The following is a 27,876-nucleotide window of genomic DNA, read 5'->3' as shown; positions in this document are numbered from 1 at the left end:
CGGGCAAAGGGCCACCGGCGCCATTTCTCTTAACGCAGCCATGGCCAGAGAGCGGGAGATTGCGCCGGGACACACCCCCCCCCCACTGGACCCCAGGTAATTTAAAACATTTTGGGGGGGGGGGTTCGGGAGGGTGGAGGATTTATTTTAAAGGGTCAGGTTGGGTTTTAGGGTTGTTTTGGTTGCCGGTTTTCCCGCCCTCCCCCCTCCCCCGATAAAACAATTTTTTAACCTAAAAAACTAAGACGATCAGATTCCCCCCCCCCCTCAGCCAAAATCGATCGTTAAGACGATCGATCACACGATTCCCATCCCTAATTGGTAAGGGCATCTATTAGGCCATCTCTCGGGCAAGGTTTTTCTGTATTGAATGGTTGTTTTTACGTTGGGACAGGTGAACATATTTTTAAGGAACAATATTATTTGATGAGGAAATGGTCAGACCAGGGTACGTGAGTACATGTGGGAATGTCTGGGTGAATTAGGGAATTTGTGAAAATTAGGTCAAGGGAGTGTCCTGCTTTGTGGGTGGAGTTGGTTATGATCTGTTGGAAGCCCATAGCCTTGAAGAAAATTAGTAGGGTTTCACAGGTGGGGGATAGTGGGAGAGTATCAATGTGGAGATTAAAGTCATCAAGGATGATGGCAGGTGTGTCAAGTGAGATATTCGCTGCAACAAATTCAGTAAGGGGGGATATGTTTGCGTCTAGGGTTCCTGGTGGAGTATAGACTAAATATATTTGAAGTTGTGGAGATTTGAAAAGCCCAATTTCAAATTTGGGTGGGAGATTTACTGGTAGCTATTTTAGGTTAAGGTCTTTTTTTGCCGCAAGGAGGAGGCCTCCACCTCTTTTTTTTGGCCTGGGTACAGAGAAGATATCATATGCGTTATTAGGGAGCTGGTTAAGTAGGACTGTGTCAGTTTCTTTGAGCCAGGTCTCTCTAATTGCACATAAATCTGGTTTCTCATCTTGGAGTAGGTCATTGAGAATATGGGGTTTTTTGGCTAATGACTCAGAGTTAAATAGGAGTATGGTGAGTGCTATGATGCCAAGGAATTGTGTGAAAGGAGATAGCATGATTGGTAGAAGTAATCCGGCGTGAGGGTGTAGGTGGGTCGGGTGAAATGCGTAGTGTTTGTTGTTGTAGTGTTTAATTGTGGGTATCGGGCGTGTCTGCATGTTGCAGGGATGGTGTAGCTCTAGGGAGTTTGGCGCTGGAGTGAGTTAAGGGTGTTGAGAATGGGAAGTTGGGTGCAGGTGAGTAGTGTTAGAAGGGTTGGGATAGGGGGTAGGTTTAGGAGAGAATGAGAATGATCGTTGCAAACAAAGCGGGTAATATGTGAGGGGGGCAAGGGATGGAAGCGAGGAGTTCAATGTGGGGCAAGGGGTGGTAGAGTGGACTAAGGAGAGAATTTGTGGGAGGGGGAAAGCTGAGAGGCTCTTGAAGAACCTAGTAGAATACGATCCACTGGAGTCAATGGTTTACAAAGGGGAGACACAAAGGGGCAGGCCCCTTAGTCATGCTCCTTTGTGTGCGCGATGCCTGCGGTCGTGCTGCACTATTTAGCTGGTTTCTGAGGGTTGCAGCTGTGATGTCACTCGAGAGGCGGTCCGATCAAGAGGAGGCACAGACTGGCTCAGGGAGGATCAGGCGGACGGCTTGCTTAAGGTAACGGTGGAGTTCGTCCTGCGCCAGAGGAGAGGTGCGAGGAGGGTCGTGGCCTGAGCCCTGATGGGCTTCCTGCGCAGATTGAGCCAGGCTGGTCGGGATCAGCGAGGAGCTTGCGTGGGCAAAGGAGGTCTTCGGGCAGCTTGGTCACTTTTAAAGGTCCTCTTGGACCGGAAGTGACGTGTGTTGGGGGAGCGTTGCACTCGTCGGGTCTGGTCGGCCAGGTTGGCCGTGTGCTTCCGTTCGGTCGGGGGTTGGGCATGGCTCGGGCCCTGGTAGGGCTCCGGCGCCGATCGCTTCTAGCCGGCTGTGGTAGGGACGCAATGGCAGGCGCAACGGTGGGCGCAACAGCAGTCAGAGGGTTGTAGCGGTGGTCGCAACCAGATGGAAGGTCACTGGCTCACCAGTGGAGGTCGTCCTGCGCCGGAGAGGTGTGAGGAGGGTCGCGGGCTGAGCCCCGATGGGCTTCCTGCGCCGATTGCGCCAGGCCGGTCGGGATCGGCGAGGAGGTCGTGTGGGCAAAGGAGGTCCTCGGGCGGCTTGGTCACTTTTAAAGGACCTCCTGGACTGGAAGTGACGTGCGTTGGGGGAGCGTTGCACTCATCGGGTCCGGTCGGCAAGGTTGGCCGTACGCTTCCGTTCAGTCGGGGGTTGGGCACGGCTTGGGCCCCGGTAGGGCTCTCGCACTGATCGCATCTAGCCGGCCGTGGTAGGGGTGCAATGGCAGGCGCAACGGCGGGCGGAACAGCGGTCGGAGGGTCGTAGCGGTGGTCGCAACCGGATGGAGAGTCGCCGGCTCACCGATGGAGGTCGTCCTGCGCCAGAGGAAAGGTACGAGGAGGGTCGCGGCCTGGTGCATGCAAGGTGCACAATTGTGCACCCCCTTGCACGCGCTGAACCCAGATTTTATAACATGTGCACGCCTGCGCACGAGTGTTATAAAATGGGGCGTACATGTATGCATGCTGGGTAGCGCGCACCAATGTACGCCCGCGTGCATGTTTAAAAATCTACCCCTAAGTGTTTTCTTTGCAAATGCTATATGGCACATTATGTCAATTTTCTTCAAGCTGTGGCGTCCTTCTTTCTACCCTCCCATAAGGCCATGTTTGTGGAATAATTTTGATATTGTTAAACAATCAACATTTTCCCCATTGTCAGCCAGAGTCATCTGTAGTTCTTTTTAAAGTAATTTTAGGCCTCACAGTGATCTTCCACAGCAGTTTCCTTAACCTAGGACTACTGACTTTGGAGTGTCTTAGTGGTACCAAACTGTTTCCATTTTAAAGTGATGGACTGGATGTTATCCCAAGAGATGTTCAAACACATTGAAATTTTCTTATAACCATTCCCCAGTCTGTACCTTTGAATAACATTATCTCGGAGTTCTGTTGGGTGCAGCATCTTGTTCAACATTGTTGGACCTATAGATTCACTTTGAATCTGCTAAACTATTGTGTTTGGTCACAAGTGGGTTCTATTTAATTTATTATGGGCCTTATTAAGGCAATTTTCAAACCACACCTAATTTGGGTATGCTATGATAAAGAGTGTGAAGATTTATGCAGTCAACATATTTTGGTCATTTATTCTTAATTACTTTTAGAATATTTATATAATTGTTCTTTCTCATTGAAGGTGTAGACTAGAGTATGTTGAAGGTGTAGAGTATGTTGTGAAACTCCTGTAATGCATTTTGATTTGTATTTTTTAGACAGTAGAATGTGAAAAATATGCAAAAGTGTGAAGACTTTTGCAAGGCACTGAACGATATACAGAATCCTGGAAAAATACAATCACACAAATATTGTAAATTCTTTTCAGCTCCCTGTCTTTTTTAAATTTTCCTAAAAAAAAATTGGTAGTAATCAACTCCTGTTTCTATACTTTTAAAGTGCAATTTTCTTTCTCAAGCAATTATTGTGAAGCTGCACTGGACCAGATTCAGAGCTGTTTGTGCTCCTTGAAGCGGAATGTACTGTAGTAGCATTGGAATTTTGAGCTAGTATGAGACAGAATTTCAACTCAAAAGAAAAGAAATTCCAGAAATATTATGCATATAAATTAATCTACACAGATTTTATTAATATTATACAGAATCTCCTAGTGGCCCTGGAGACATGACTTGTTGTTAGAAATCCATTTTTATGTTTGGTCCCATAGATGTCTCTGGACAGTTACATCAACTACAGTAATTTGCTCATCACCAGGCAGATTTTAAAAATTTACTACTGGTCCTGTTGAGGAGCAAGATTCAGGCTAAAATATGGGGCTTACAGAATGTTAGAAAGAAAGAGAAATAGAGAGAATATGATACTCTATATATCTCCCACTGAAAGAGGAGCACTTTCAACTCAGGGTGTGTTGGGGGGGGGGGTTGCCTATGATGCAAAGGTCAGTAGACCCTTGCAACACCCCCCCCCCAAAAAAAAAAACAACAAAAAAACCACCTTGAGTTGAAAGTGCCTCTCATACATTGTGAGATATATAGAGCGAGGGTATCTCTGCTCGTGTGCCAATATGTGTGTTTATGGGTGCATGTATGCTCCTTTTAAAATTTACATGTACATGTCTGAATCTCAAATATATCACTTTGTTTAAGTCTATTTACAATTAAATTAATTACCTTCAAGTTGGAAAATTCCTCCTTCATGGCCTCTTTTGCATTCTTAAACATATTCTTGGAAAGAGTATCAGTAGCTGTCTCTAAGATTATTTGCATCTGTTTACATGAATCCTTCCCCCTTATGTTAGCAGCTTCTGTTGAAAAGAATGTTATCAGTCAGCTAGTGAAGAATGCAATGTGGGGTAGATTTTCAAAACAGTGCGAGTGCATCCATGTGCGCGCGCTATCCGGCGCATGTACATGGACACGCGAGTTTATAACATGCGAGCGCAGGCATGTGCATGTTATAAAATTGTGCACCTTGCGCGTGCCGAGCCTTGCTGCCTTTCCCCCGCTCCCCATCCCCTAGCCTGACCTTCCCACCACTTTCCCTAACCTTACCCCCCCAGCCCTACTCTAACCCCCTCCCTGCCCTTTATCTTACCTTTTGCGCCTGCCTCTGGGGAGGCGCAAGTTGCGCACACTGGCCGACTGCCAGCGCACGATCCCGGACACAACGGCAAATGGCCGCTGTGCCTGGAGCCTCACACCCCGCCCCCTTCCCGCCTCTTTAGTAAAGCCCCGAGACTTACACACGTCCTGCGGCTTTACGTGCATCTCCGGGCCTTTCTGAAATGGACCCGGCCCGCGTAAATCCTCTGGATTTACACGCGGAGGGCTTTTAAAATCTGCCCCTATGCTTCCTTCCACAGAACAGCATTTTCTCAAACTTCAAATTAACAAACATGTAGATAGGATGAGAAAGAAATATCATAAAATATATTCAATCTAAGAGCTCGCAACATGGGACTATTTATTTTATTCCCGTTGTAAACCACCATGATTATTTATAGAACAACTAGGGGAATGATGAAAAGATCTCTGCTTCAATGGCAGGGTGAATGAAGTAAAGATGATTAATATTCGGACAACAACCAACAAGGACTGAGTTGCACAGGCTGGATAAACATGAGTGGGAGTAGCTTGCTATGACGGCGGTTACTACACCTAAACAATTAGCTGGATAGATACTTCAATTAGATGCAGTTCCAGCACTGATACTTCACTTAAATGCAGCTCCAGCACTTAGATGCAGCTCCAGCGCTGCTAACTGGCAGGCCGATACAGTGCTGTGTACTCACAATTTGGCCGCGTAAGTCTAACCCGCGATTCACTATCTGTTTTTACTGATCATTACCACTTCTTTAACTCAACACGTATCCCTTTCTGCCCGCGGCATGTATATGTATGTAAACGATCCGATTAGCTATTCCCTCCCATACAGTAAAGTGCGCCCCGACTATCGCCTTTTTAACCTATCTTGCCGCGTCTTTAACCTGCTAATTTACCGCCTACCCTGACCCTGGCGTTAGTGTGGTGAACTTAGCCGCCCAGTCCCAAACCAACCCAATCCACAGAAAAAAAAATGCTTCTTGCACTTAGCCGCCCAGTCCCAAACCAACCCAATCCACAAAAAAAAAAAATGCTTCTCGCACTTAGCAGCCCAGTCCCAAACCAAACCAACCGAATCCAAGCCCCAGCAGAGAGAAACGAAATTTCACAGTGCCAAACTTTCCCCCAGCCCCCGCTCACCTGCCCTGGCCGTGGCCACGCAAGCCCCCAGCAGCAGCAGTAGAAGTAGAAGGGCGGCGAGAGAGCGGCTTCAGCAGCCCCGCCGGCGAAGGTAAATATGCGCACACGCCGTGACCTCCGATGTCCAGCCGGTCACGGCGTGTGCGCATGCGCCTTCGCTGCCTTGAGCGCCCATATTGGACGTACAGGCATGCACGTATTCATCTTCACCGGCGGGGCTGCTGAAGCCGCTCTCTCTCGCCGCCCTTCTACTGCTGCTGCTGGGGGCTTGCGTGGCCGCAGCCAGGGCAGGTGAGCGGGGGCTGGGGGAAAGTTTGGGACTGTGAAATTTCGTCTCTCTCTGCTGGGGCTTGGATTGGGTTAGTTTGGGACTGTGAAATTTTGTCTCTCTGCTGGGGCTTGGATTGGGTTGGTTTGGTTTGGGACTGTGAAATTTTGTCTCTCTCTGCTGGGGCTTGGATTGGGTTGGTTTGGGACTGTGAAATTTCATCTCTCTCTGCTGGGGCTTGGATTGGGTTGGTTTGGGACTGTGAAATTTCGTCTCTCTTGTCCGTCCGAAGGAGGGATCTTTGTTGCGCTCCCTGCCTCCAATCGCCGGCTACTAGGGCTGCTGGGGCTTGCTGGCGCCGGGCGCTCAAGGGTGCGGGGTCTGTAGGAGAACCATCCACTTCCTGGTACCTGTCATTTCAAACGTCACTTGAAATGACATTTGAAATGACAGGTACCAGCACACCCAGGATACTGTATAGGCGCTGTATAGCGCCTATACAGTAAAATGGATTGCGCTTCATGGACGCGGCTTGCATTTGCATGCCATTTAAATACAGTATCGAGCGGTAGGTGATCCGAACTGTGTGTGCGGCAAATGCAGGTGCGCCGGGCACTAACGCACCTCTTTCTACCGCACCTTACTGTATCGGCCCAAACATCGGCGGGGGTGGAAGGGAAATAGAACAAAAAGTCACTTACAAGGGACAAGAGAAACAGATAAATATGGGGGAGAAAAAAAATGAAAGCTTGCTGGGCAGACTGGATGGACCATTTGGTCTTCTTCTGCCGTCATTTCTATGTTTCTATAAATAAAATAAATAAATAAATAAAATATTTTCCATGGACATATTACCAAATGTGTTTTTTTCTATTCTGTGATTCACACTCATTTTGTTATTTGTACAAAGGAGTTTAATGAGAGAGAATTGGGCAGAGTGAGAGAACTAGTTGAGAGTATAATAGAATGTAAATATTGTATCATTTTCTAATATATTTTTGAAAAAAATTATATTCAAACTACTGTTTTGAAATGTCAAAACTTGACCAATCAAATCAACATATTTTAAATTACCTAGGTTTTCAGAAACTGAGTAAGACTTGACTTTTTCGATTAGCTTTTGAGTGATGGAAAAATAAGAATTTCTGGCGTTTTATTCAGTTGCTGTAGATTTATTTTGGTTTTAATATTATGTTTTGGTTTTATTGTAATTTAAGTTGATTATATTTCTTGTTCTTAATATTTTTTGTTTTATTTATAGTTTTATTGCATTTAATGTTGTAAATTTAATACATATTTAATGTTTATTGGTTTTTGTAAATAAGCCTGGTGATAATTAGGTGAGAAGCACAAGTTGGTGATTCTGCTCCTACAGGACTAAACTAAAAAAAGCTAAGAGGATAACTATAAAACATGGATGTGCATGCCCATATACACATGTATAGAGGCGAGTGTACTCATGCTCATATATTTTATATCATCTGTGCAAATGTGCATACATGATATTTCTTTATTTCTTTAAAGGTTTTTGTATACCAATTGCCGTTTGCACATCGTATCGGTTTACAGAGAAACACTGTGCAATTAGAGGGTTTACAAAGTAAACAGTGCAAATTGGGGTTTACAAATAAACAGTGCAAATGGAAAGTAACTGTGCAAATAGAATGAAACAATACAGATTCAGGCAATTTATCAGTTAACAAATAACATAGCAGAAAAAATGTGAGGCATAGAGATAATTGTGGTTAATCAACATAAGAACTATGTACATTTCAAAGGTTTATCAGGATTACATCGATATTATTGTAATGAGGTATAAAAGTTAAGAGGAGCTGTTGGCAGGGGAATAAATTATAATGAAGTATAAAATGATGTATAAAGTTATAAAGGAAAAATGAGGTATCAAGGTTCAAAGGAGCTGATGGCCGGGGAGTAAATAAGAAATATAAATAGGGGGGAGAGGAAATTATGTTCAGTAGTATGAAGCAAGGAGTGACTGGGGGTGGGAGAAATAAGCTAGTTAAATTAAATATTTAACGGTCGGGAGGTGGATGCGTAAGAAAAATATGTGAGGGGTGGCAAAGCGGCACAAAATACTTGTAAATCTACCCTACAAAATGCTCGCATATCTGTAAGATACATGCCATGTATTTTCAACATAACTGGATGACTTTCAAATTATCCAGTTAAGTGGTGCCACTGAGGTCTAGTTTCATCAAATTGCTACAAATATAGCAGAAACAGTGCTGGTGCTAAAAAAAAAAAAAAAAAAGGGCATTGTTAGTCAAAATTTGTGTATTGCATTGCATAGGACATATTTGCATCAGCACGTCATTTTATGTGGTGCGTGTTATGGAGTCTTTTTAGTGGACCCTTGGGCTGACCTGCAAGAGATTGGGAAAGGTGTTCAAAGTCTCTGGTACACCGCAGGCTGGGAGGCAGATGTTCAGGCAGGACGTAGAGATGGTCTTCATTCTGGAAGCTGGTGCTCCCCTGGGAGGAGCCCGTAGGAGCCCAGCCGCTGGGACTTAGGTGAGGCTTCACCCTTGGAAGCCGAAGCTCCCCCGGCAGGAGCCTGTAGGAGCCCGGCCGCTGGGACTTAGGTGAGTAGATGATCTTGAGAGGAGAGGAGATGAGTTATTGGGTTGCAGTTTAGTGCATTTAGTAGATAGCGATTTCTGAGTGAGTTTTCCTGTCTTCTGTTCTCATCTGTTTACCTTAATCTTTGTCTCTTGTCTTTATCTGTGTGTGTAAGTTTTTGATTGTCAAGTTTGTCAGTTTGTTTTTGTGTTGGGGTGAGGTGTGGTGGTGAGGCAGAGGAGTACTGGTGAGGCATTGTGGTGAGGCGGAGGAGGAGTTGTGAGGTGTGATGGTGAGGCAGAATAGGAGTGGTGAGGAGGAGTGATGAGGCATGTTGGTATTCAGGAGTGAAGAGGATGGAGCATGAGTGGCAGGGGAAGAGAGGCGAGGAGAAGCATGAGGGGAGGAGGGAGGAAAGGAGGAGGGAGGGCGAGAGCAGGATTGCTAGGGGAAGGAGGAAGAGGGACAGGTGTAGAGATATGGAGGGGAGAAGGAATAGGAAGAGGCAGGTGGGGGAAGGGGAGATAGGCAGGTGAGTTTGGTGGGAGGAAGACAACAGGCTAGGAATAGAGGGGGCAGAGGGGAGGGGAGTTGGTAGGGCAGTTGCAAGAGGGGGAAGGAAGGAAGAGGAGAGGGGAGTGGAAGCAAGATTCAGGAAAGGGAGGAAAGGGAGGATTCAGGAAAGGGAGGATACTTCTTCAGCTTCTTCAGCTTCTTCAAGCTGGCCAAAAGTTCCTTTTGGGCCGAACGAGCGTTCCGGCGTGAACCCGGGGAGAATCACGTGACGCCGCATCACTCCGACGTGGCGCCGACGTCACGTGCTCCTCGGAAAGGATTTCAGAAATGGCGTCCTCACTCCTCGCTGGATCACCAGGGAGTTGTGGTAAGTCTTTGGGGGGGGGGGGGATTAAGGAAGGTGAGGGGTTTAAATTTTTATTTTGGATCAACAATCGCGATTTCCAACATATTCAACATAGCTATGTTGAATAAGTTGGAAATCCGATCGTTTACGTCGTATCACTTTTTTAAGTTAAAAAAAAAATAAGTAGCGTTTTACATTTAAGTTCAAAACGAATGCACACCCCTAGTTCCTAACCCAGTAACATTACTACATGTCACCCTCTTTTATCTGTACAAGACCTGTATTGACCTATCCAATGCTTTTTATTGTGTGCCCTTAGCAGAGTCTTCTAGACCCCTCACTTCTTTCCAATTTGGTCCTCACAGGTACCAATGGATGAGTCTCCCACAGGGTTTCCGGGATAGTCCCACTGTTTTTAGCACACAGCTCAGGTCAGATCTTGAGACTTTTGAAGTTACTTTGCCTCCTGGAGTGAGTTTGAGCCAGTATGTTGATGACTTGTTGCTATCCACCACAGGCGAGGACAGTTGCATTAAATGGTCCCAGATGCTATTGGCATGCTTGCATAGCCTAGGATATAAGGTTAATAAGGCAAATTTTAAATTAGCCCAAACTACCGATTCTTTCCTAGGTATACATTTAGGGAAGGGAGTACGCTCTATTAGTGATGATTTGGTTAACGTCCTTACTAATCTACCTGTACCTCCTGTCACGGTCACTCAAGTACTGGGCCATCTAAATTTCTGTAGACTTTGGATACCAGCTTTTAGTGAGAAGGCTTGCTTCCTGTACAATGACACTAAAGGAAATGGGAAGGATAGAGTGACATTTTTTACCCACCCGTGAGAAGTTGTACATGTGCATGCGATGCAAAGAGCTCCTGGCTCTCAGAGAACGAGTCCGATCTCTGGAGGCTAGAGTGGCAGACCTGGAGGAGCTGAGGCAGACAGAGAGGTATATAGATGAGACCTTCAGGGACATAGTAGTCAAGTCCCAACTTCAGACTGGCAGCCCTGGTGCTGCCTTGGAGGAAGGTGGTCTCATAACGGGAGAGCACCAACCAGGTGTAGCAGGAAAGGATCCTGTAGCAAGGACCTGCTCTCTAGGTGATGCATTGTCCTTTCGCACTGAGGATATCTCCCCAAGGCCTACTGCCCAGGAGGGAAGGGTTAGGTCAGCCGTCATAGTTGGTGATTCGATTATTAGGAATGTAGATAGCTGGGTGGCTGGTGGGCGTGAGGATCGCCTGGTAACATGCCTATCTGCTGCGAAGGTGGCGGACCTCACGCGTCACCTAGATAGGATTTTAGACAGTGCTGGGGAGGAGCCGGCTGTCGTGGTACACGTGGGCACCAACGACATAGGAAAGTGTGGGAGGGAGGTTCTGGAAGCCAAATTTAGGCTCTTAGGTAGAAAGATTAAATCCAGAACCTCCAGGCTAGCATTCTCTGAAATGCTCCCTGTTCCACGCGCAGGTCACCAGAGGCAGGCAGAGCTCCGGAGTCTCAATGTGTGGATGAGACGATGGTGCAAGGAAGAGGGATTCAGTTTTGTTAGGAACTGGGGAACCTTTTGGGGAAGGGGGAGTCTCTTCCGAAGGGATGGGCTCCACCTTAACCAGGGTGGAACCAGACTGCTGGCACTATCCTTTAAAAAGGAGATTGTTCTAGTTTAAAAGCTGCTCTAAGGGGAAAGCAGACAGTCGCTCAGCAGCGCATGGTTCGGAGAGAGGAATCTTTAAAGGATACTAATGATGCATTAGAATTAGGGCATCCCGACAGCGAGGTTCCAATAATTAGAAAAGTAGTCCAAGTGCCTGTAACTAAAAACTCACCTGAGCTAAAAAATTCTAACTTATCCCTATCAATTAAAAAGCAGAATAAAAATACAAACAAAAAACAAACTTTGAAATGTTTGTATGCTAATGCCAGAAGTCTAAGAAGTAAGATGGGAGAATTAGAATGTATAGCAGTAAATGATGACATAGACTTAATTGGCATCTCAGAGACATGGTGGAAAGAGGATAACCAATGGGACAGTGCTATACCGGGGTACAAATTATATTGCAATGACAGAGAGGAGCACTCGGGAGGAGGTGTGGCGCTTTATGTCCAGGATGGCATAGAGTCCAACAGGATAAACATCCTGCATGAGACTAAATACAAAATTGAATCTTTATGGGTAGAAATCCCTTGCGTGTCAGGGAAGACTACAGTGATAGGGGTATACTACCATCCACCTGGTCAAGATGGTGAGATGGACAGTGAAATGCTAAGAGAAATTAGGGAAGCTAACCAAATTGGTAGTGCAGTAATAATGGGAGGCTTCAATTACCCCAATATAGACTGGGTAAATGTATCATCGGGTCACACTAGAGAGATAACGTTCCTGGATGGAATAAATGATAGCTTTATGGAGCAATTGGTTCAGGAACCGACGAGAGAGGGAGCAATTTTAGATCTAATTCTCAGTGGAGCACAGGACTTGGTGAGAGAGGTAACGGTGGTGGGGCCGCTTGGCAATTTGATTTAATGACTGGAAAAGGAACAGTGTGCAAATCCAAGGCTCTCGTGCTAAACTTTCAAAAGGGAAACTTTGATAAAATGAGAAAAATTGTTAGAAAAAAACTGAAAGGAGCAGCTACAAAAGTAAAAAATGTCCAAGAGGCGTGGTCATTGTTAAAAAATACCATTCTAGAAGCACAGTGCAGATGTATTCCACACATTAAGAAAGGTGGAAAGAAGGCAAAACGATTACCGGCATGGTTAAAAGGGGAGGTGAAAGAAGCTATTTTAGCCAAAAGATCTTCATTCAAAAATTGGAAGAAGGATCCAACAGAAGAAAATAGGATAAAGCATAAACATTGGCAAGTTAAATGTAAGACATTGATAAGACAGGCTAAGAGAGAATTTGAAAAGAAGTTGGCTGTAGAGGCAAAAACTCACAGTTAAAACTTTTTTAAATATATCCAAAGCAGAAAGCCTGTGAAGGAGTCAGTTGGACCGTTAGATGATCGAGGGGTTAAAGGGGCACTTAGAGAAGATAAGGCCATCGCGGAAAGATTAAATGATTTCTTTGCTTCGGTGTTTACTGACGAGGATGTTGGGGAGGTACCCGTAATGGAGAAGGTTTTCATGGGTAATGATTCAGATGGACTGAATCAAATCACGGTGAACCTAGAAGATGTGGTAGGCCTGATTGACAAACTGAAGAGTAGTAAATCACCTGGACCGGATGGTATACACCTCAGAGTTCTGAAGGAACTAAAAAATGAAATTTCAGACCTATTAGTAAAAATTTGTAACTTATCATTAAAATCATCCATTGTACCTGAAGACTGGAGGATAGCAAATGTAACCCCAATATTTAAAAAGGGCTCCAGGGGCGATCCGGGAAACTACAGACCGGTTAGCCTGACTTCAGTGCCAGGAAAAATAGTGGAAAGTGTTCTAAACATCAAAATCACAGAACATATAGAAAGACATGGTTTAATGGAACAAAGTCAGTATGGCTTTACCCAGGGCAAGTCTTGCCTCACAAATCTGCTTCACTTTTTTGAAGCAGTTAATAAACATGTGGATAAAGGTGACCCAGTAGATATAGTATACTTGGATTTTCAGAAGGCGTTTGACAAAGTTCCTCATGAGAGGCTTCTAGGAAAAGTTAAAAGTCATGGGACAGGTGGCGATGTCCTTTCATGGATTGCAAACTGGCTAAAAGACAGGAAACAGAGAGTAGGATTAAATGGGCAATTTTCTCAGTGGAAGGGAGTGGACAGTGGAGTGCCTCAGGGATCTGTATTGGGACCCTTACTTTTCAATATATTTATAAATGATCTGGAAAGAAATACGACGAGTGAGATAATCAAATTTGCAGATGACACAAAATTGTTCAGAGTAGTTAAATCACAAGCAGATTGTGATAAATTGCAGGAAGACCTTGTGAGACTGGAAAATTGGGCATCCAAATGGCAGATGAAATTTAATGTGGATAAGTGCAAGGTGATGCATATAGGGAAAAATAACCCATGCTATAATTACACAATGTTGGGTTCCATATTAGGTGCTACAACCCAAGAAAGAGATCTAGGTGTCATAGTGGATAACACATTGAAATCGTCGGTGCAGTGTGCTGCGGCAGTCAAAAAAGCAAACCAGAATGTTGGGAATTATTAGAAAAGGAATGGTGAATAAAACGGAAAATGTCATAATGCCTCTGTATCGCTCCATGGTGAGACCGCACCTTGAATACTGTGTACAATTCTGGTCGCCGCATCTCAAAAAAGATATAATTGCGATGGAGAAGGTACAGAGAAGGGCTACCAAAATGATAAGGGGAATGGAACAACTCCCCTATGAGGAAAGACTAAAGAGGTGAGGACTTTTCAGCTTGGAGAAGAGACGAATGAGGGGGGATATGATAGAGGTGTTTAAAACCATGAGAGGTCTAGAACAGGTAGATGTGAATCGATTATTTACTCTTTTGGATAGTAGAAAGACTAGGGGGCACTCCATGAAGTTAGCATGGGGCACATTTAAAACTAATCGGAGAAAGTTCTTTTTTACTCAACGCACAATTAAACTCTGGAATTTGTTGCCAGAGAATGTGGTTAGTGCAGTTAGTATAGCTGTGTTTAAAAAAGGATTGGATAAGTTCTTGGAGGAGAAGTCCATTACCTGCTATTAAGTTCACTTAGAGAATAGCCACTGCCATTAGCAATGGTAACATGGAATAGATTTAGATTTTGGGTACTTGCCAGGTTCTTATGGCCTGGATTGGCCACTGTTGGAAACAGGATGCTGGGCTTGATGGACCCTTGGTCTGACCCAGTATGGCATTTTCTTATGTTCTTATGACATTAAATGATCAGGAAATTACTGAACTTAAGGCACTGTTGTCTGAGGCTTTACAGGCCCACACCTTGCAGTCATATAATGATGCACAACCAGTCCAATTATGGGTAGTAGCTGGTAATCGTACCTGGTCAGCAGTTGGTATTCAGGATTCCATGGAACCTCTAATCTATTTATCAGAGAAATTCACCCCCATTGAAAAAGGGATGATGACCTGAGAGAGGGGAGTAGTAGCATGCGCTTCTGCTAGAGAAAAGTTAGAAAAGTTAAATCACTATATTCCACATGTGACAGTAATTATGCACACCTCCCATGATGTACAGTACTTGCTAGCCCCAATGAACATGACTCTTACTGCATCCTGTACAGGGAAATACAAAGCTATGCTGGCCTCGTCAGCCACTGAATTGAAACCCTGGGGTAAGAAAATTCCAGCAGTAGCGACTAAGCTACAACACATATTGGAGGTTACGGATAAGATAAGTTACCCACATGATTGCACTCGTCAATTGCCCACAGAGAATAAGTTCTGCGTACAAGCCAGCCCCTTGGAAGAAAGAGAACATTGGTTTACGGATGCAGGAGGTCATACCACCACAACTCTAGGTTTTGCCGCCCTGCAGTTGCAGAAACACGCTACCCAGATCTTAGAGGAATATGTGTTTACTCTTCCTCCTCAGTGTACGGCTCAAGTAGGGGAGTTAACAGCTGTCACCTGGGTGTTGACCTATTTGCTCGAGAATAAGTCACTAGGGATGTGCAGAGCAAAATTTTATGTTCATATTTTTTATGTCCGAAAGGGGGTCCCACTTGCGGCCAATATGGACATAAAAAAAATCCAATGAGTTGGGTATATGTACATATGTGCAAAAAAAAAATTTAAACCCCCTCACCCTCCTTAATCCCCCCCCCAGACTTACCACAACTCCCTGGTGATCGAGCGAGGAGTGAGGACGTCATTTCTGCAATCCTTGGCGAGAAGCATGTGACGTCGGTGGCACGTCGAGTGACGCGGCGTCACGTGATTCCCGGCGAGTTCGCGCCGGACGGCTCGTTCGGCCCAAAAAGAACTTTTGGCCAGCTTGGGGGGGCCTCCTGACCCCCTCAAGCTGGCCAAAAGTTCTTTTTGGGCCGAACGAGCCGTCCGGCGCGAACGAGCCGGGAATCACGTGACGCCGGCGTCACTCGACGTGCCGCCGACGTCACATGCTTCTCGCCAAGGATTGCAGAAATGGCGTCCTCACTCCTCGCTCCATCACCAGGGAGTTGTGGTAAGTCGGGGGGGGGGGGGGGGATTAAGGAGGGTGAGGGGGTTTATATTTTTATTTTGGCTCAACAATCGCGATTTCCCACATATCGAACATATCTATGTTCGATATGTGGGAAATCCGATCGTTTATGTCGAATCAATTTTTTAAGTAAAAAAAAAATATGAGTTGCGTTTTACTAATGCGGTCAATCCGAATGCACACCCCTATAAGTCACCACTTTCCATAGTTACCATCTATACTGATTCTCATTATGTATTCTCATCCCTGCACCAACATAGACACAAGTGGGAGCGTAGGGGAATGGTCTCAGGTACTGGAATGACTTTCAATAGTGTGGGCATTTGGCAGAAATTATTTGAATCCCTGGAGGAATTCACCGCCAGAAAAGTACCTGTTGCAAATGTTTGGTTAAAGGGCATCAGGATCCCTGTTTGTCCTGGCAGTCTTATGGGAATAATGCTGTAGATAAGAAACTGGAACAGTTTAAACCCCAAACAGCTTCTGCTGTCCAGGTTACTACTAGAGCACAGGCGAAGCGCATGGGCCAAGTTCCAAAATCAAAGGAAGACCAGGAAATGGTTCCCTTAAGGGCGGAGGAGGAGATGCCCTTACTGTACCCAGAGGACCTTGTTCCTAATCCTATTCAAGAAGCATATCACTTACAACAAATGAGTTCCACCGCTGAAGTAGAGGAATGGCTTTTAGCTGGAGCCTCCCCAGTAAACTATACTTCTGAGGATTGTTTTCTATACGTGCATCCCTCCGGCAAACCATGTTTGCCTCTGGCCGCTTTACATGAAATGATACCCCAATTGCACTAGCCAGCCCACCGCCCTGCAGCCCAACTTATCGAAGAAATCACCATGGCATGGTGGAACCCCAAAGTTTGCTCCTTATGCCACGAGATAATCCATAATTGTAACAATTGTATGGCGAACACTGCAAAAACGGGGTTTCAGTTACTTCAGGACATATTCCCAAGCCACAGGGCCTTGGCATTGAATGGCACTGTGACTTTATGGACATGGGTAGCTGAGAGGCAGGCCAACATTTCCTATTGGTTTGTGTGCATAGGTATTCACACTGGGTTGAAGCATATCCTTGTAGACGAGAGACAGGGGATATCATGGCAAAGATGCTATGTACTGAAATTATCCCCAGACATGGTTTTCATCACTGTATAGTCACTGATAATGGGCCCCACTTTGCAAATATGTTAGTGGATCAGATTATGTCTCTATTACACTGTCACCACAGATGAGTGGCCGTTTATCACCAACAGAGCAATGGCCTTGTGGAAAGATACAATGGTCTGTTGAAAACCAGGCTTCGCTTGTTAATGGAGCAAACTAAACAAACATGGAAAGAGTGTCTGCCATGGGCTTTGTTATATTTGAGAAATGCTCCTTCAGGCAAATTAAACATCTCTCCTTTTCAATTGACTACAGGACATTGCATGCCGTGGGTAACTTCCAGTATTGCCACGTTGGACCAACTACCTGCCTACTGGAAAAATCTATGCTCTGCCTTAACCTATATACATTCAGTTCCAAGAAATCATCAGAATACGGTTCTGCCACTATCAGGAAAAGTAGAAAAGCAAAATTGCTTACCTTGTAATAGGTGTTATCCCAGGACAGCAGGATGTAGTCCTCACATATGGGTGACATCAGTAATGGAGCCCTATGTACAGAAAAACTTCTTTCAAAGTTTCTATGAAACTTTTGACTGGCATCAGAGTGCCTACTGAGCATGCCCAGCATGCCATGATATTCCCTGCCACAGGGGTCTCCCTTCAGTCTGTTTTGTAGCAATTAGCGTTAGCCAAAATTAAAATAATAAAACGTATCGGACCCAACTCCGCGGGGTGGCGGGTGGGTTTCGCGAGGACTACATCCTGCTGTCCTGGGATAACACCAATTACAAGGTAAGCAATTTTGCTTTATCCCAGGACAAGCAGGATGCTAGTCCTCACAAACTTGCTCCAATCGATCTCACCTTCCAGATTCGCCACAATTCCTCCACAAGACCTAAGAGAAGAGCTTACCAAGGTACTCTCTTCATCCCTCAAGTTAAATCCTCTCTAAGGAACAGGGCCTTTTCTTCCGCAGGTCCCATTCAATGGAACATTCTCCCACCAGACCTCAGACAGGACCCCTGCCCAATCTCCTTCAAGAAAAAACTAAAAACCTGGCTATTCAACCTAGCCTTTCCAGAAACAGCATTTTAGTTAACACATTCTCTCCTCTTTTCGCTGCATATCTCTGTTCATTCCTCACCTTAAGTTTGGCTTGTTTTATTTCTGGTTTCATATTTCACTTTTCATTTTCTCTAATTCATTTCCCTTGAAGAGACCTCCAGTTACCCTTTGGTCTTATTCTGCCTTTTTCTTCCCTTTTTTCCTATCATTTTACACTTCATCTCATTTGCTTCAACCTAATTGAATCTAAGCCCAATTTAATGGAATCAATCGCTTATTGTGACTTCTATTGCTTTATAATTCAATTTGTTTTTCCAGGTTCTTCCAGGTTAATGTTCAAGGTTCTATGTATAGCCTATATGCAAGTTTACGTTCTTTGTAAACCGGTTTGATTTGTATCTAATGCAAGAAGATCGGTATATAAAAACCAAAACTAAATAAATAAATAAATATGGGTGATTAGCAAGCTAGAGGCTGAGTCATTTCAGATTGAGGCAACAGTGAAGTATTGTTGTTGAAATGAATCAGCCGAAGATCACAGCAGGTTGGATGTAGAAGGAGTTGGGGTTACACTGGAAACAAGTTCTTTAAGACAGATTGTCCATAGGCTGAATCTTGTCTTCCTTCTTTGTCTAAACAATAGTGAGCTGCAAAGGTGTGAAGAGAACTCCATGTTGCTGCTTTACAAATGTCCAGAATAGGTACAGAGCGAAGGTGTGCTACAGAGGTTGACATTGCTCTGACTGAGTGTGCTTTTACTCATAGAAATATAAAAACATAGAAATGACAGCAGAAGAAGACCAATCGGCCCATCCAGTCTGCCCAGCAAGCTTCACACTTTTTTTTCTCATACTTATCTGTTTCTCTTATCTCTTTGGTTCTATTTCCCTTCCACCCCCTCCATTAATGTAGAGAGCAGTGATGGAGCTGCATCCAAGTGAAATATCAAGCTTGATTAGTTAGGAGTAGTAGGGGAAGTAACCGCCGCAATAAGCAAGCTACACCCATGCTTATTTGTTTTACCCAGACTATGTTATTCAGCCCTTATTGGTTGTTTTTCTTCTCCCCTGCCGTTGAAGCAGGGAGCTATGCTGGATATGCGTGTAGTATCAGTTTTTCTTCTCCCCTGCCGTTGAAGCAGAGAGCTATGCTGAAGAGTAAGGCCTGCTTTCTCATAACAAAACTGTATGCAATCTGCTAACCAGTTTGACAAAGTATGTTTACCCACTGCTTTACCTGGTTTGTTTGGATCATAGGATACAAATAGTTGACTGGATTTCCTTCTGAAATCCTAAGCACTCCCAAAATTCCCTGCAATTTTACATATAACATCCTTACACAGGTTTGGTATATCAGTGCGAGTACTGAATACGTTTCGTACAGTTTTGACACTGATCAGGTCATGTCTGGGTATTTCTCGAAGGTTAAGACTGCATCAGTTTTTCATGCATCATTCAACCCGCTTCGTGTTTCTACAAACCCCTCAAATAAAAAACCCTCACTCCCCTTTCTCAGCTGATCAGAGACTTACTGCTCAGTCCCCTTTCCGGGTGAATAATTGATTACGCTCAGGTGGGTTCTACCCTTCAGGGCAGGAAGGGGACATGCTGTATCCGCGCAAATATAACAGAATTTAAAACACCTTTTACTCCACGATACATGTTGTATGGACTGACTGCAAGCTTTGCTCCAGGGGCCTCTACGTATGTATGTCAGTACTGGTGGTGCCATGGTTAAGGTATATACCCATCTCCCTCTGCACTTTACCTTTTGTTCTCTCGTTATGGTCTACCCCCTTACAAGAATTATACCACTCCACCCTCCCAATAACACTCAGGCACACCACCGATCTAAGAGGAGCGTCAGCCCCGCTTTCCCCGTAGCACTTGAAGACGAGGCAGTACAACTTGCTTTAGACTATATCAATAGCACCTAACCCTTGAATCAGTGCCGAAGAAACCTCAGAGAGAGGACGCTCCATGTCCATCGAGGCCTTCGACTCCTAGGCGATCCCCACCGATATCGGTGCCGGGAACCGTACCTCCACAGGGCCCTGAGGAGGTACTGGTATTGCCTTCACTGCCTCCCCCCATAGCTGCTCTGGTTTCACCAGCTATGAGGGCGGAACTGGACGGTTACATCCGCCAGGCAGTTCGAGACGCACTCCGTGACGTGCCTCCGATGCCAGCACCGATCATGATTCTACCATCGATGCCAGCACCATCGCCGGTACCGGTTCCACTCCCATCACCGGTGCCCATTCCGATGCCATTGCCGACTCCATTGCCGGTTCCACTCCAACCCATACTGATGCTGATGCCGGATATGTCCTTTTTCGCGCCAATTTTAGCGAAATTGGACACACTCATTGGTGCCATCCCGGTACAACTACCAGAAATACCGATGCCAACACAGAGGAAAGAAGAAATAGTGAAGGAAGTACCGATGCCTGAACCTATTCCAGGTCCATCGGGAATCTCACATCCACGCCTATCGTTTTCTCCAATTCCATCAAAGCCACTGGAGAAACCATCGATGCTGTCGATGCCATCTCTTCCCATTCCATCGACTCCTCCTCGTCCACGTTCACCAGACACTTGGGAGGATCCAAACACTGACTCTTCCTCAGAGGAAGTCCTCTCAGAACCTTCTCCTCCAGAGGAAAGAAGGAAATCCCCTCCAGAGGACCTTTCCTTTTCAAATTTTATCAAAGATATGGCTGACATCATCCCCTTTCAGCTGGAATCTGAAGAGGATACCAGACAAAAAACTCTGGAGGTGTTACAGTTCGTGGACCCACCTAAAGAAATCCTGGCAATTCCAGTTCACGAAGTCCTAATTGACTTGCAACACAGGCTATGGGAGCATCCCTGCACCATACCACCGGTGAATAAAAGAACTGATGTTATGTATCTAGTCCAACACATCCCAGGCTTCCAAAAAACTCAACTACCCCATCAATCGGTAGTAGTTGAGTCAGCTCAAAAGAAGTCAAAAAGAATAAAGCCTCATTCATTCAATCCTCCTGGAAAAGACAACAGGTTATAGGATACCATAGGCAGGAAAATGTTTCAGGGGTCCATGTTAGTTTCCAGAATTGCATCCTACCAACTATACATGACGCAATATCAGCATAATTTGAACAAATTCAGGAACTCTCAGAATCTCTTCCCCAGCAATTTCAAGATTCCTTCAACACCATCATCCATAAGGGCCTGGAGGCTGGGAAACACAAAGTTCGTGCAGCTTACGATAGTTTCGAGACTTCATCAAGAATGTCTGCCACTGGTATCAGTGCCTGCAGATGGGTCTAGCTCAAGGCCTCCGACCTGAGGCCAGAAGTACAGGAGAAACTTGCTGATCTCTCTTGTGCAGGGGACAATCTCTTTGGAGATAAAGTAAATGGAGGCAGTTTCCCAGCTCAAGGAATATTTGGAAACCTCGAGACAGCTTTCCTATGCCCCTCAGGAGTCTCAAACATCTTCACGAAGATTCCCAAGGAAAGATTCAAAACGGCCATATTATAGGCCACGGTGGTACTATCCACCTCCTGCCCGTGGAAGATCATCTAGGCCAGCTCAAAGACCGCAGGCCCAACAACCAAGAGCACCTAGAGCTCAACCCCCTCCGCAAACAGGCCCAACTTCGGGACTTTGAAATATCACCGGAGAACAGAAGCCTGTCTACCAATCCGACCCCAAATTTGCCAGTAGGAGGTCGGATCACTTTCTTCTAACACAATTGGTCACACATCACCACAGACCAATGGGTACACTCGATAACATCTCGAGGGTACCACCTGTACTTTCTCACTGTACCAAACGATACTCCACCCACTTCGTCTTGGACAGTAAACAATCAATCCACACACTTACAAAAATAATTATCCACTCTTATGAGAGCCAGGACCATGGAACCAGTTCCCCGACCTCAGCAGGGCAGAGGATTCCATTCCCATTATTTCCTCATTCCAAAGAAAACAGGAGGCCTACGTCTCATATTGGACCTCCGGAATCTCAACAAATACCTGAAAAAAGAAAAATTCAGGATGGTGTCATTGGGCACCATGCTACCTCTACTTCAAAAAGGAGATTGGCTCTGTTCTCTGGATCTTCGAGACGCTTACGCTCACATTCCAATATTCCCTCCTCATCACAAGTATCTGCGATTCCTAGTAGGAAGTCAACATTTCCAGTACAAGGTGCTACCATTCGGTCTTGCCTCAGCACCTCGAGTGTTTACAAAGTGCCTGGCAGTGGCAGCTGCCCACTTGCACAAGGAAGGAATGCACGTGTTTCCTTACCTGGACGATTGGTTCATCATTTGCCAAACAAGAAAAGGAGCTCTCAACTCTCTCAAGCTCACAATAACTCTACTCCATTCATTGGGATTCCTCATCAATTACCAGAAATCCCACTTCATATCATCTCACCTGTTACAATTCATCGGAGCAGAATTAAACAGCATAATGTCAAAAGCTTTCCTTCCAAAAAACCGCGCACAGACACTCACCTTTGTTAGCAGGCTCTCTCCGCGCACGCACTCAAATAACAGCTCATCAATGCCTCACTCTTTTAGGTCACATTGCCTCCACAGTTCACGTCACTCCTATGGCCAGATTAGCCATAAGAGTAACTCAATGGACACTCAGAAACCAATGGATACAGGCTATTCAACCACTGTCCTATCCAGTTCAAGTAATTCAGCAACTATAGTTTTCACTCCTATGGTGGACAAACATGGACAACTTGCTCACAGGCCTAGCCATTCCAACAACCGGTTACACAAGTGACATTAACTACAGATGCATCCACCTTCGGGTGGGGAGCACACATTTGTCATCTACAGACTCAAGATACTTGGACAAAACTCGAAGCTACATGTCAGATAAATTTCCTAGAACTTCGAGCTATACGTTATACGCTGCATGCGTTCAAGGACTGCCTTTCCCACAAAATTGTTCCGATACAAACAGACAACACAGTAGCCATGTGGTACATAAACAAACAGGGAGGTATGGGCTTGTATTTCCTTGGTCAAGAAGCTGCACACATTTGGAACTGGACCCTAACACACTCAATATTTCTCTGGGCCATTTATCTGGTAGGCATTCACAACGTAGTGGCGGATCACCTCAGTCGTCAATTCCAACCTCACGAGTGGTCTCTGATTCCAGAAGTGGCGACCAAGATCTTTCAACATTGGGGCCAACCAACAGTAGACCTCTTTGCATCACGACAATTTTTGCTCCCTGCAAAAGCAGAGAAACCGCATACCCAGGGATGCCTTTGCTCGCCACTGGAACTCAGGTCTTCTATACGCGTATCCTCCAATACCGCTAATACCCAAAACCCTAGTGAAGCTACAACAGGACAAAGCGTCCATGATACTCATAACCCCATATTGGCCTCGATAAGTATGGTTTCCAATACTCCTCGACCTCTCGATTAGAGACCCAATTCGCCTGGGCACAGCACCCACTCTCATAACTCAGGATCAGGGCAGGTTGCATCTTCCCAACCTTCAATCCCTATCCCTCACAGCATGGATGTTGAAAGCTTGATTCTACAACCTCTCAAATCTTTCAACTGTCTCTCAAGTGCTTGTAGCTTCACATAAACCCTCCACATGAAAGAACTATCATGCTAAATGGAAACGGTTTACCACGTGGTGCACACACAACAGTGTTGACCCTTTTTCCTGTTCTACATCATCTTTATTAGACTACCTATGGCATCTCTCAGATTCTGGTCTCCAGACCTCATCTGTAAGAGTACATTTAAGTGCAATCTCAGTATATCACAATACCATCAGAGATGCACCAATATCAGTGCAACCCCTTGTTAGTAGGTTTATGAGAGGTTTAATCCAACTTAAACCTCCACACCGACCACCGGTCACGGAATGGGACCTTAATGTAGTCTTAACAAGGCTCATGCATTCTCCTTTTGAACCCATGGATTCCTGTAATGTAAAATTTCTCACTTGGAAAACTATTTTCTTAATAGCCATCACATCTGCGAGAAGGATTAGGGAGTTACAAGCACTTGTTACATACTCACCGTACACAAAATTCCTCCATGACAGAGTGGTACTCTGTACACACTCAAAATTTCTCCCCAAGGTAGTTACGGAATTCCACTTGAATCAATCCATCATCTTGCCTACTTTCTTCCCAAAACCACACTCTCACCAAGGGGAGAGGGTTTTATACACCTTGGATTGTAAGTGTGCACTCGCATACTACTTGGATTGTACTGCAGCCCATAGGAACTCCACCCAACTCTTTGTTTCTTTTGATCAAACAAACCTGGAAAAGTGGTGGGCAAGCAAACTCTCTAATTGGCTTGCAGATTGTATACAATTTTGTTATGAAAAAGCAGGCCTTCCTCTTCAGGGGTGAGTAAAGGCTCACTCAGTAAGAGCAATGCAAACCTCAGTAGCACACTACCGTTCAGTGCCAATAGCTGACATATGTAAAGCCGCAAAATGGAGTTCTCTTCACACCCTTGCGGCTCACTACTGTCTCGACAAGGAAGGACGACAAGATTCAGCCTATGGACAATCTGTCTTAAAGAGCTTGTTTCCAGCATAATCCAACTCCTTCCACATCCAACCTTTCGTGATTTCAAGCTGCCTTATTTTTCCCAACAGTAAACCAGTTGTGCCTGTTGCACAAGTTGTACACTGTTGGTCCAATACAAAGATGACTCAACCTGTAGCTTGCTAATCACCCTTATGTGAGGACTAGCATCCTGCTTGTCCTGGGATAAAGCAAAATTGCTTACCTTGTAATAGATGTTATCCCAGGACAGCAGGATCCTCACAAAACCCACTCGCCACCCCGCGGAGTTGGGTCAGATACGTTTTATTATTTTATTTTTGGCTAACGCTCATTGCTACAAACGAAACTGAAGGGAGACCCCTGTGGCTCGAGGTATCATGACATGCTGGGCATGCTCAGTAGGCTCAGGATGCCAATCAAAAGTTTCTAGAAACTTTGACAGAAGGTTTTCCGGGATAGGTCTTCATCAGTGATGTCACCCATATGTGAGGACTACATCTTGCTGTCCTGGGATAACACCTATTACAAGGTAAGCAATTTTTCTTACTCTTCAGTATCTTTCTGCCTTGTCTCACCACAGCATAGATTCTTGGCGTACTCCTCTCCGCGGACCACTACCGGACCCCTCACTTCCCAGCATTGGGTGAGAGTTCATCTGCACTTACGACATCACAGTGCCTGGACTGAACACAACCATCTGAGTCTACTTCATTGGCTGAAGAGAGCTGCCCGCTCCTTGGGCATTGCTCTATTGCTGTATAATAAAGCTTCTACCATCTTTGTGTTCCTTACTGTAGAGCCAGTCTATTGCTATATCTTCCCCACAGGGCTGCACCCTGTGGGAGGAGTCATCAATATAGCAACCAAGGGCCCACTAACTTGTCAAAACCACAACATTAGGCAAGACTTCCCTTGGGTAAATCCATGTTGACTGTGTTCCATTAAACCATGTCTTTCTATAAGCTCTATGATTTTGATCTTTAGAATGGTTTCCACTATTTTTCCTGGCACTGAAGTCAGGCTCACTGGTCTATAGTTACCCGGATCGCCCCTTGAGCCCTTTTTAAATATTGGGGTTACATTGGCCACCCTCCAGTCTTCAGGTACAATGGATGATTTTAATGATAGCTTACAAATTTTAATTAATAGATCAAAAATGGCCTATGACACACAGAAATGGCCTATGACACACCATACAGCATTACCTGTCCATGCTATGTTTAATGCTCTGCAAATGAGAATTTGGGAGTGAGCCCTTGGTGCTATGTTGTAGTTGAAGCAGTCTCATAGGCAAACCTGCGAGATCTTCGCTGGCAGCTGGTGAATGCACTCTGTAGCAGGACAGTCTGGAGCTTAACCTATACCAGATGCCTCCCTTGCAGGTTGAACCTTAGGTTCTGGCAGCCGGCAGGACTTAGGCAGGTCCCTAGGGCAGTGGAGAGAGCAAGAGTCCAAGGGCATGCCGGGGTTAGGACAGGCAGCAAGCTGGAAATAGGGAGACAGGCCTAGAGTTGGGGCATAGGCAGAGGGCAAAATGGTCAGGTCCAAAGCAAGAGTTCGATACCAGGAAATCAGGCTGGAAATCAGGAGGAAGTCTCATGAAGATACTGGACACGACAAGGAGAAGGGGGACAAGGCTGGAGCAGACAAGGCAAGACTGGACAAGGCAAAGCAGGATGAGGCAAGGCACAGGAATGCCAGGCAATCAGGAATGTAGAAGCAATATGCACTGTTTAGCAGTAGGAGACCCATTACTGAGGCGTCTGCTGGAAGTCCATGGCAGAATTATATAGTGGGGCCTGGTGATGCCATCAGAAGGTGCCGAACTCAGGTTTCACACTGAGGGCCCTTTAATTATAGGCATGTGCACGCCTTGAGAGAGGCCCAGGAGGAGCAGGAAGACGATAGGACCTGGACACCATGCCAGTGAGTTGTGGTGGCTTCCCTGCCGTGGGCAGTATTGAGTGACAACAGGATTAAGAGAGGCAGCGCATGAGACCTTCCCATGGGCCACACTTCCTAACATACCCATCCATTGTTCGCATTGGTGCTACCTTCAATTCAGAGTGCTCCCATTTGGCCTGTCAGCTGCCCTGAAAGTCTTCACCAAATGTCTGGCTGTGGTAGCAGCACATTTGCAATGTCAGAGGATTCAAGTCTTCCCTTATCTGGATGACTGACCAATCACAGCAAAATTCTCAGGAGGATATAATCAAATCTCTACTCAAAACAATATCCCTTCTGCAAAGCCAAAATTTTCAGATCAACTTCAAAAAGTCATTTCTAGTGCCTGCTAAAAAAAAAAAAAAATGTTTATAGGGGCATGACTAGACTCAATGCAAGAGAGAACGTTTCTACCTTTGGATCAAGTAACCATCATGCACACAATGTTCCGCAAATTGCTCTCCTTTCAGCAATCAATAGCAAGATATCTACTGATCATATTGAGACATATGGCAGCAGCTGTCCATGTGGTTCCACTGACCTGCTTGCATATTCGATACCTTCAATGGGATCTACATTCCTAATGGGATCAAATAACCCAGCCACTCTCAAATATAGTCCAGATTTTTTGGGAAATGGCTCAGGAGCTCAGGTGGTAGCTACAACGTCAGGTTCTTTGAGAGGGTGCTCCCCTTTGCCAGCTTCTGTACCAAATAACACTGACAACAGACATCTTAACAAAGGGCTGGGATGCTCATATTGGATCCCATCTAAACAAGGCAATTGGACTCCCAAGGAAAGTTAATATCTAATCAACCTGCTGGAGTTAAGAGCTATAAGAAATGTTCTGATTGTGTTCACATGCCTTTTTCAGAGCAAACGCATCCTAATTCAAACAGACAATCAGGTGGCCATGTTTTATGTCAACAAGCAAGGAGGAATGGGATTATGGCCCCTCTGCCAGGAAGTGCTCAAGATCTGGAATTGGGCAGGCAAGAATTGAGACATTTTACAGGTCTATCTTCCAGGAATCTTGCCCATTCTGGGAGATTGGCTCAGCAGAATATTTCATCCACATGAATGATCTATACAACAATCTGTAACAGACAAAATCTTCAGATTGTGGGATCAGTTATCCATGGACCTGTTCACCTCACAGGAAAACAGCAAAGTAAATAGATTTTGCTCAATTCTTCCAAGCGATATCAGACTGGCTCAGGATGCTTTCCTCCTCAACTGGTGGGAGAAACTTCATTTATGTTTTTCCACTGATACCACTCATCACCAAGGCAGTACAGAAAGTTCTTCAAGGTCATGCTTGACTGATCCTCATAGCCCCAGCGCATCCCAGACAAGCATGGTTTGCATATCTTGTACAACTTTCCACCAAACTTTCCATTCCTCTGGGAACAGATCCGGCTCTGTTAACTTCTTAAAATGTCTCTCTCATCCCACCCTCTCAGT

General features: G+C 45.2%; 1 protein-coding gene across 1 annotated transcript in view; it reads right to left on the bottom strand.

Annotated features, from left to right (window-relative positions):
- Positions 1–27,876, bottom strand: part of NUGGC (nuclear GTPase, germinal center associated) — an 864,070-nt gene that overhangs the window by 123,035 nt on the left and 713,159 nt on the right. The window contains exon 17 of the mRNA XM_029596224.1: positions 4,298–4,431. Coding sequence (XP_029452084.1) covers positions 4,298–4,431 — 134 coding nt within the window. The remainder of the gene's footprint in view (positions 1–4,297; positions 4,432–27,876) is intronic.

The sequence above is a fragment of the Rhinatrema bivittatum genome, chromosome 3 (assembly GCF_901001135.1).
Source record: "Rhinatrema bivittatum chromosome 3, aRhiBiv1.1, whole genome shotgun sequence".
Classification (NCBI taxonomy): Eukaryota; Metazoa; Chordata; class Amphibia; order Gymnophiona; family Rhinatrematidae; genus Rhinatrema; species Rhinatrema bivittatum.
This window is presented reverse-complemented; position numbering and strand designations above follow the sequence as displayed.